Below are 8,846 nucleotides of genomic sequence, written 5' to 3'. Positions count from 1 at the left end.
AATTATCTTCTATTTTTCCCAATTTCATTTTATGATGCTAAGTGATCACAGGTCACTTATTTATCACTGGTCACATAGTGATCACTGAGTGAAGAGATTAGCCTCCTGTTATTTCAATCTAAGGTACAAAGGAAGTGTCATAGAAGTATCAGAGACTACTTATTTATAATGATGTAGAGTGTTGATATGCATGTTAATCCACTGAGCTCATTAGCAACATGTATGGGAGGATGGACATTGATAAATAGTTGCTATTCTGAAGAGAATTACTCATTATTTCTCTCATTGTCTTCATTAGAGTTCCTGGGTACCTATATAATGAAGAATGAGAGGAAAAATCACTTTTCATTCCTTCAGGAACAGGCCCCGTGTTTCATGAAAGAGTTGCAATTTATAATTAAAAGTCAGAAAGATTCAAGATGCATATTTTCAGAAATTAATGACCGAACCACTAGCATTCTGCCATCATTCACCAAAAGTAATCCCCTTTTTGTGCACACCATTATATTCTCATTTTTAAGACCGGTAGAGACATGTAATCAGAAAAAATTGCAACTTGAACCAAGCCAATTCTGTGACTTTTCTGTTGAAAGACAATATGCTGTTTGTGTTCACACTGTGTATTTGGCAAAGATACCCATCATCAGCGGATGCTTTTTATCTCTAAAGACAATTTTTTGTGAAAGGATGCAAGCTGAAATGGGATATGAAAGCATTATTCTGGGTCAGTAAGGAGTAAAAATCTGAAGCACCATCTCTCATAACTACATAAAAACTTTTTTAAACTCTCTTGCTTAGAGCGGGAGTCCACAGCATTTCCATGCACTACTTTAACCTCTAGGCTTCTTTGGAAATTGAAATGAGGCAATTAATGAAACTAAGAAATTTTGGGGAGTGGTCTCCACAGCAAATCAAGCAGAGGCAAGGGAGTGAGCAAGCATTGGCCCTGCTTTGGCATCTCTGCTGGAAGCCTCATAAAGGGTTTGCACTACAGCTGCTACTTATCTTCTCGGAAATTAATTCGCCTATGCAGGACTGGAGAAGAGAGGATAAAGACTGATAAACATACCAAGAAATTTGACTTAAAGGAAATGAAAGCATCGGTTTACATTTCTGGTGCTCAGACAGACAGCACCAAGATAGAAAAAAATATTTTTGGACTCATTCAAACCTTTGCTATTCTTATCTGAAAGAAGGAAGAGGACACACTGAAGGGAGCTCAGAACCTTGATACTGCCAGAAACAAACTTACCTACCACAAAGATGCCGTGAATGCATCCCTAAAAATGCCACATCATATCTCTGCTCCTCATTTGCTGCCAATGAGGCTGAGATTAGTGGTGTCTCCTTTAAGGTACTGAAATATAAGTGCTTCAAAAATTACCTTATTTTTCAAAAGTTTTATTGTTAAGTTTGAAGACTAGACAAGGTCATACTGGTTTTACATCATTCTACATGATTTAAGTATATACAAACCCAATAGAATATAACACAGCTTGAAGGGTTGCAAAGGTGTCTCAGATACTTCTGTACTTACTGACACATCAGAAGCCAGCACTGAATACTATAGATCATATTTGTTGTACAGCAAAGTTACACTCACTAGTATCCTTAGTCTTCAAACCTCACACTAATTTGTATGCAACCATTCCAAAAGAGAAAGTCAACCTCAAAACCAGAGCCAGTTTAACGTGATAAGCCCTTAACAGAACGCAGGTAAAATGACACCTTGTGCCAGTGCTTTATTTCCCAACCTATAAACATAGCACATTACAGAGCTACAGAAAGGTGAAGTTTGCCTACAAATACTTAACTGGTTCAAGGTGAAATTTAATAAGGAGAACATTTTCAGTCTTGTTCAATGCCATTGTTACAATTAGTACAGAAGTCAAGGATCATTTCAGAGTGTTTCTCTACCCCCTCCTAAAGGGACATATCCTGTCCTGCACTTATTCTGGTTTTGGGATGCCATTGCTTTCACTGGCGGAGTACAGTTGTGTTAGCTTATAACTTGTCCCAGACGTCAGTGGTGTTCACCACGACAAGAAAATAAAATTAAAGGGAAAAGGTTTTAATTGTAGACCATAACCTGATTCTCATCTGTTTTGTTAAGTTTGAAGTATTCCACAGAAATCAAGAGTTATTTCAGACTTACACTGCTGACACTGGGAGCAAACTTTGCTGCTATGGCTGCACAATGCCATTTAATGAAAGCTTCTTGGTAGCTAAGGAATAATTTCATTTAGAAAAAGCCCCACTATGTTCATTGACATTATAAGGGCATCACATGTATGATTATTCTATAAATTATCACAGAGTGGTATCACTCTGTATGGAGCTTTCTCTGCAGGTTGTGAAGACTGCTGGCAGATGAAAGTTGACACAGGATATAATGATGAAAACACTCAACACTAAATTAATACAAACTAAAATTACTATGTTAGGTATCATGACATTGCTATTTTTATATGCAGATGAATGAAAAACAATTAAATTACTAAACCAACAAATATTAATTCAAAACCAAAATTGATGTTACATGATAAAAGTCGCTCAATAACAAAGAACAAATATTTCAGAACATCAAAACAAGTTGGTAAGCTAGGGAGCCTAATTTTCTGAAATGGCCTTCCATTTTTTGGGGTACAGTTGACTAATGAAATAGCTACATGCTATTCTTCATATCTGTAATTAAATGCAGAGTTAGTTGCTCTCCCATAACAGGAAATTTTTTTTTGACCTCTTTAAATATTGTGTGTGCTCTGAAGATACAAATATTACTTTTTTTTTTTTAATTTAATTTTATTTGTTATTTTTCTTTTGTATAGCCTAAAGTGCAAAACCTGGCCAGTAAGGTGATTTAGGAATACACCTGTCCTCCATTATTAATTTCTTTTTTTTTCTCTTTACAAGTACCACGATTGACTTTCTCTTTAAAATCGCTCACTATGCTTGAAGACCACTCCATATATACATCATTAATGAATGCTGTTAACACAGTTACAGACAAGACAGTAACAGTCTAGTGGCTTTTGTTAAGCAGCACAAAGTAAAAAATAAAGAACAAACTTTGCAGTGTTGCACAGGACCTCAACATTTCTTACACATACTTTTACCTTTACATGACTCTTCTTTATAAGTCTTTAAATGTCTAAGCCTTATAAAATAAATAATTGTATAAATACAGTTTAAGGATTAAATCATTTTATAGAGGCAGGGTGTTCTGTTTCTTAAAATGTGACAGTTTAAGTGACACTATCAGAAAACCGCCACCAATATATCCCCAATTCTTGTATGTAAAATTCCTGGCTGCTATTTTAGAGTCTTTCACAGTTCAATGGATAATATATTTTGCCTGTGGTGGAGAATGTACGATTAAATGCAGTTTTTTGAAATCCAAACCATTTTGTTTCCAAAGTAAACTCTGCCCTTTGCAGACTGTGGGCCAACTAGTTGTTTACCTGGGAAGCAGTGCCCAGGTTCATACTTCAGTATTTCGGTGAGAATGGAAAAGTAACAAAATACAAGTTCAGTGACATTCACTAAAACATGCAGCTGTATATTTCTCTCTCTCTTTCTCCCTACATCAGCATGTTATGAAATCAAAAGGGTGGCAGTAATCCCAAATGCTGTTATTTCACGTAACAGATAAAGTGTCCCCTCAGTCTTTGTCCTGGCATTTTTTTGGACTTGGGTGTTACTCTACCATAGTCACAGAGCACTTCACTTAAAAGGAACTTGGAGTGCTCTGCAAAGGTTCGTAGTGTTATCTCCATCAGCAGGGGAAACTGAGACATGTGGGGAATGTCCTCCCTACTGCTCCACTTTTCCTCCTAAAACCTACTTCTTAAACTGGGGTCCATGCTGGCTAGCATAAACACATAGCCAAACACATAGCATGTATAAAGCATTTCTGTAGATGAGACATGGTAAAAATCAACCCTCTTGTGGCTCAGTGGCATATGTATTAAGAGCTGTAGCTGGGAGTGAAGGGTGACAAGTGCACAGCTTTGATGAACTCCTACGGCACCTCTTGCCTTCATGCCTAGGAGGAAGGCTGTGAGTGCCACCATAAGAACCCCCAGAGAGGGCTTCCTGGCAATAAGGGTAATAATTCCTCCTGTGTCTTTTAGCACCTGCTTCCTTCATGTTTACCTCCTCACAGAAATTGAGGAGGTTTCTGAAAAACGTAATTGGGCAAGCAGGTCTGTCTATGGTTGTGTGCTTACCCCTGGGCAAGTCAGGAAGCAGGCTCAGGATTCCTGGTGTTCTGTGTGCCTTTACCTATGTGAGTACTACAGATGAGATACCACTAGTATCCTGGTGTCTCATCTCAGCCTCCTTTAAAAAACGAATCTCAAGCAGAATTAATAAACTTTGGCAAATTCATTTACTTCATAATATACTGATAAGCAGATTATTTTTTTCCATATGCAAACAGTTCACCTCTTTCAAGGAAAAATAATATCAGTGGTGTTGCAAAACAGAAAAGATGGAGGTCATGTCTATAGCATGCAAAACAGAGACGGAACAGGGGGTTAGTTAGGAAAATCCTTTAGGTACATAGACTCTGTTCCGATGAAAGTGACAAAAGGTAGCTTGTAATATCACAGGTACTATGTTTTACAGTACCACAGAATACCTTCCAAATATATGTCATAAATACTGACAGTGTTTGATAGGCACAATTACTAGAACGCAGTCATCCCCAAGTAAACTTATTGCTAAAAGCTGCAGTATCACTTTTTGCAAGTAAGATGACAGTATGATTTATGGAGAACCCGTCAGCCCAATGTTTCTAAAGCTGCAAATGAGCTTTGTCATGCTATTTCTCTTCCCTTGTAAAAAGGATGCTGCTGTTTTTCCTTAACACGCTTCAACTAGTCAGAACAACTCAAAGGAGAACTAGAAAGATAATTCCACAGCAGAAGGGACAACACTAACATATTTCAAGGACAAAATTGGATTGGATCATTTAAAGAGCAGGCTTAGACCTCCTTGCGAAAGACAGTTAGCGGCCTACCATAAAATGAGCACTTGTTCATGAAAAACCCACTCAGCATCCTACAGGCTTTGCAGAGTTTCTTCTGCGAAGGGACTTGAGCTACACCGAGAGACGCGGAGGTCTGCCTCAGTCCTCCACTGTGCAGCCCAGCAGCTCTGACCGGAGGGTGATCCTGCCGTACCATGACCACGGGAGGATGCGGATGTGCCGGGCATAAATTGGAGGGTCGATGACGTTCTTACGGTGTGTGTCGTTGTCGAAATTTCCCTGGAACACCTGAAGGGCAAGTAGCGAGAAGATTTAAGACTGTGTGGCTTAAGGAACAAATGTGGTACACACCTGATGTTCCCAGGCACCTCTCCACACCAAATTTATCACAGAATCATTGAACAGTTTGGGTTGGAAGGGACCTTAAAGCTCATGCAGTTCCAACCTCCTGCCATGGCAGGAACACCTTCCACTAGACCAGGTTGCTCCAGGCCCCATCAACTCTGGCCTTGAACACTGTCAGGGATGGGGCAGCCAAAGCTTCCTTGGTCAGCCTGTGCCAGGGCCTCACTCTCACACTAAAGAACTTCTTCCTTATATCTAGCCTAAATCTCCCATTTTATGTTTAAAGGCGTTACCCCTTGTCCTATCACTACATCCCCTGACCATCTGGGCACACAACTGATGCTGCTAAAAGCACTTGCCTTTGCCTAGGCCTCAGGATTTCATTGCGGGCTAGGGACCTCAGAGCTAGGTATGAGTGTGGCATGCTCAGTCCTGGTACAGGTTTAGCCTTTGGCTCAAAGCTTAATCTGCTCTTCTATTAACACCCAGGGCTCCACTCTAAAAGTTACATAGAAATCATTAACATTTAAAAAAATCAAACGTCTTTTTACTTGGCATTTGCATCATGTTGAATTAATTCCAGGAGATCCTGTTATTGTTTCCAACAAAATAACATTAATAATTAAAGCGGAATTTTTTTTGTATCATTTATGAATGCAGCTTGGATGCAACTGTAGAAGGCCTTGTAAAGTTCGTGATTCTCAAGGATGCTATCTACTTCTGTCAAACAAAAGAAAGCGTATGAATTAAGGGCACCGGTTTGTAACCAAATTAAAAAAACCCTAGCACAGTATAGTGACTGTTGCGATCTTATTTCCACTAGTAGGTGTTAGCCAATAGATAACTAAGATCCTGAACTTTTGCCTGTGTTAAAACAACACCAGATTTTTCCCCACTATTTAAACTCAAAGGCCACTGCAACCCCTTTTGGCAAAATGATCAGATTACTCCCTTTGGATATTTTCAGGCTTTTACAGGAAATTTTCATTCTCTTCAAATGTCAGCTAATTCACTTCTCACTTGTAAACACTGAATTTGATGGCTTTTTGAAAATTGTGACTTTTTGGTCTCTGTGCTGCACAATTTCTTTGAATTTTGAAAGCTTCTTCAAGTGCAATTAATTTGGCATCTTGAACAAAGCATGTATCCTCCACAAGTGATGCTTTTCCACAAGTGATAAATTTTCCTTCTTGTGTGTGGCATCATGCTAACACAGAGGCTGGAGCACCGAAACACCCAGAAGATAGAGAAAATTGCAGACAGGCTGATCACAGAAACAAGTGTTATGAGCGTAAGGAAAAATGTATTTACCACAGGAAAACATGTTTGTTGCCCAAGTACAGTGTTGATTACATAAATCAGCTGGAGTTTGGGCTAAGAAGATTGTGCCTGAATTTGGGTTTCATCTGTGGTAATAAAGCATACAATAAGAGGCAGTAAACTCATTATTAAAATTACAGAGTGGCATCCCCCAAGGTACAATATGCAGTCAGGAAAGGGACATTTTCATTTGATTCCTTGCACATGCCTGCAGTATAGCTGTTGATTTTTACTTTTTTTTTATACCAAGCAAGATGATAAGCAATGCAGACCTGCAGACAACTCTTGCTGCAAAACCACTGGAAAATTCTCTTCATCCCTATTTCATTTTCCCTACTAAGATGTACTGAGATAACATTTAAATGCAGGCTTAGAATAAGAAACATTGTTTGCTAGAAGAACCATTATATAGCCCCAGTACATGTATCTGCACACAGCTACGTGAAATGGATAAAGTTATGTGATGCAAACCAAGCACCAAACACAGCTGAAGAAGGTAGGATTACGCCATTTACTTACAGCAGGAAAACAAGAATTAAATTTTATTTCTAATTCCTACATGATTTCATTAGCACTTGAAGTAAAACTCATCTCCTTCAGAGGTTAATTCAAACAAATCAGAAATCTACCTTCCCTCAAAATCCAAGATCCAGTTTTAAGAAATTAACTAAATGTGTTAGATCAGAAAAAGGGGTCTGAGGAAATAAAGTTACGAGACAGTGAGGGAAGCTGTGTCAGCACCCACAAATGTGACCTGCACAAAATTAAGCATTCTACGAGCAAATTTTGCTGTGGATCCATGGCAGGTTTCTTATGGGGAAAAAATATATTTTTTGTCACTCTTCAGTTTTGTAGCCGAAGTTGGAGTCAGAAAACTTGGAAGGAGCAGAGAGGACAAAGGATGAAAGCTGTACATCTGATTTATCACTACAAAAGAGCTATTTCTGTAGCCAAAAGTAATTTTTCTTTAATTAAATGCTGCTTCATGCCCAACCAGTCAATACTAAATGAAACACCCAAGCAATTAAAACCCCTCGAAGAGATGGTATCCTCCTACCATAAATGATCACGCCTCACACTTGTTTCTGAGGAGTTTGTTTCAGTAATCAGCACCTCTGAACACTGTTATGATTTATTAGCGTTCAAGATGATGATGTTGGAGTTCTGTGTAATTTTTCAGATGAAAAAATGCATAATGACAGTAACCCCCAAGCTGATTAGTGGTCAAGGGATAAAGAGCAGAGTGTAAGTTGTTAACATGTCAGTGCATAATGCCAGTGCATATCTTCATTTTGAGTTCTGGGTGGGTGCAGATCTGGTCCTGCCTTATCTCAAACAGCAGGTGTACGTAGTGAAGCAGCAAGATATCCACAAGCATGGAAGAACGTCCTTTGAACATAATTAAACAGACTAAGTCTCTTCATCTTGGAAGGGCAGAGATGTGGAAAATTTTAAGTAGCATGACACCAAGCTGTGTGGTCCGGTTGATACGCTGGAGGGAAGGGATGCCATCCAGAGGGACCTTGACACACTTGTGAGGTGGGCTGATGCCAACCTTAAGAAGTTCAACCATGCCAAGTGCAAGGTCCTACACCTGGGTCGGAGCAATCCCAGGCACAGCTACAGACTGGGCAAAGAAGAGATTCAGAGTGGCCCTGCAGAAAAGGACTTGGGGGTGCTGGTCGATGAGAAAATGAACATGAGCCGACAGTGTGCGCTCGCAGCCCAGAAAGCCAACCGTATCCTGGGCTGCATCAAAAGGAGTGTGACCAGCAGGTCGAAGGAGGTGATCCTGCCCCTCTACTCTGCTCTCGTGAGACCTCACTTGGAGTATTGTGTGCAGTTCTGGTGTCCTCAACATAAAAAGGACATGGAACTGTTGGAACAAGTCCAGAGGAGGGCCACGAGGATGATCAGGGGACTGGAGCACCTCCTGTATGAAGACATGCTGAGAAAGTTGGGGCTGTTCAGCCTGGAGAAGAGAAGGCTGCGTGGAGACCTCATAGCAGCCTTCCAGTATCTGAAGGGGGCCTATAGGGATGCTGGGGAGGGACTCTTGGTCAGGGACTGTAGTGACAGGACAAGGGGTAACAGGTTAAAACTTAAACAGGGGAAGTTTAAATTGGATATAAGGAGGAAATTCTTTCCTGTTAGGGTGGTGAGACACTGGAATCGGTTGCCCAGGGAG

At 39.9% G+C, this 8,846-nt stretch overlaps 1 protein-coding gene across 2 annotated transcripts in view; it reads right to left on the bottom strand.

Annotated features, from left to right (window-relative positions):
* Positions 1 to 1,412: 1,412 nt before the first annotated feature.
* The window catches only part of EDIL3 (EGF like repeats and discoidin domains 3), a 250,095-nt gene continuing 242,661 nt past the window's right edge, over positions 1,413 to 8,846 (bottom strand). For both annotated transcript variants that reach the window (XM_065663106.1, XM_065663107.1), the window contains one exon: positions 1,413 to 5,281. In XM_065663106.1, the coding sequence (XP_065519178.1) occupies positions 5,132 to 5,281 (150 nt within the window). In that variant the 3' untranslated portion in view covers positions 1,413 to 5,131. The remainder of the gene's footprint in view (positions 5,282 to 8,846) is intronic.

The sequence above is a fragment of the Lathamus discolor genome, chromosome Z, assembly GCF_037157495.1.
Source record: "Lathamus discolor isolate bLatDis1 chromosome Z, bLatDis1.hap1, whole genome shotgun sequence".
NCBI classification, from domain to species: domain Eukaryota; kingdom Metazoa; phylum Chordata; class Aves; order Psittaciformes; family Psittacidae; genus Lathamus; species Lathamus discolor.
Note: the sequence above shows the minus strand (reverse complement) of the source record. Positions and strands in the feature narration are given on the sequence as shown.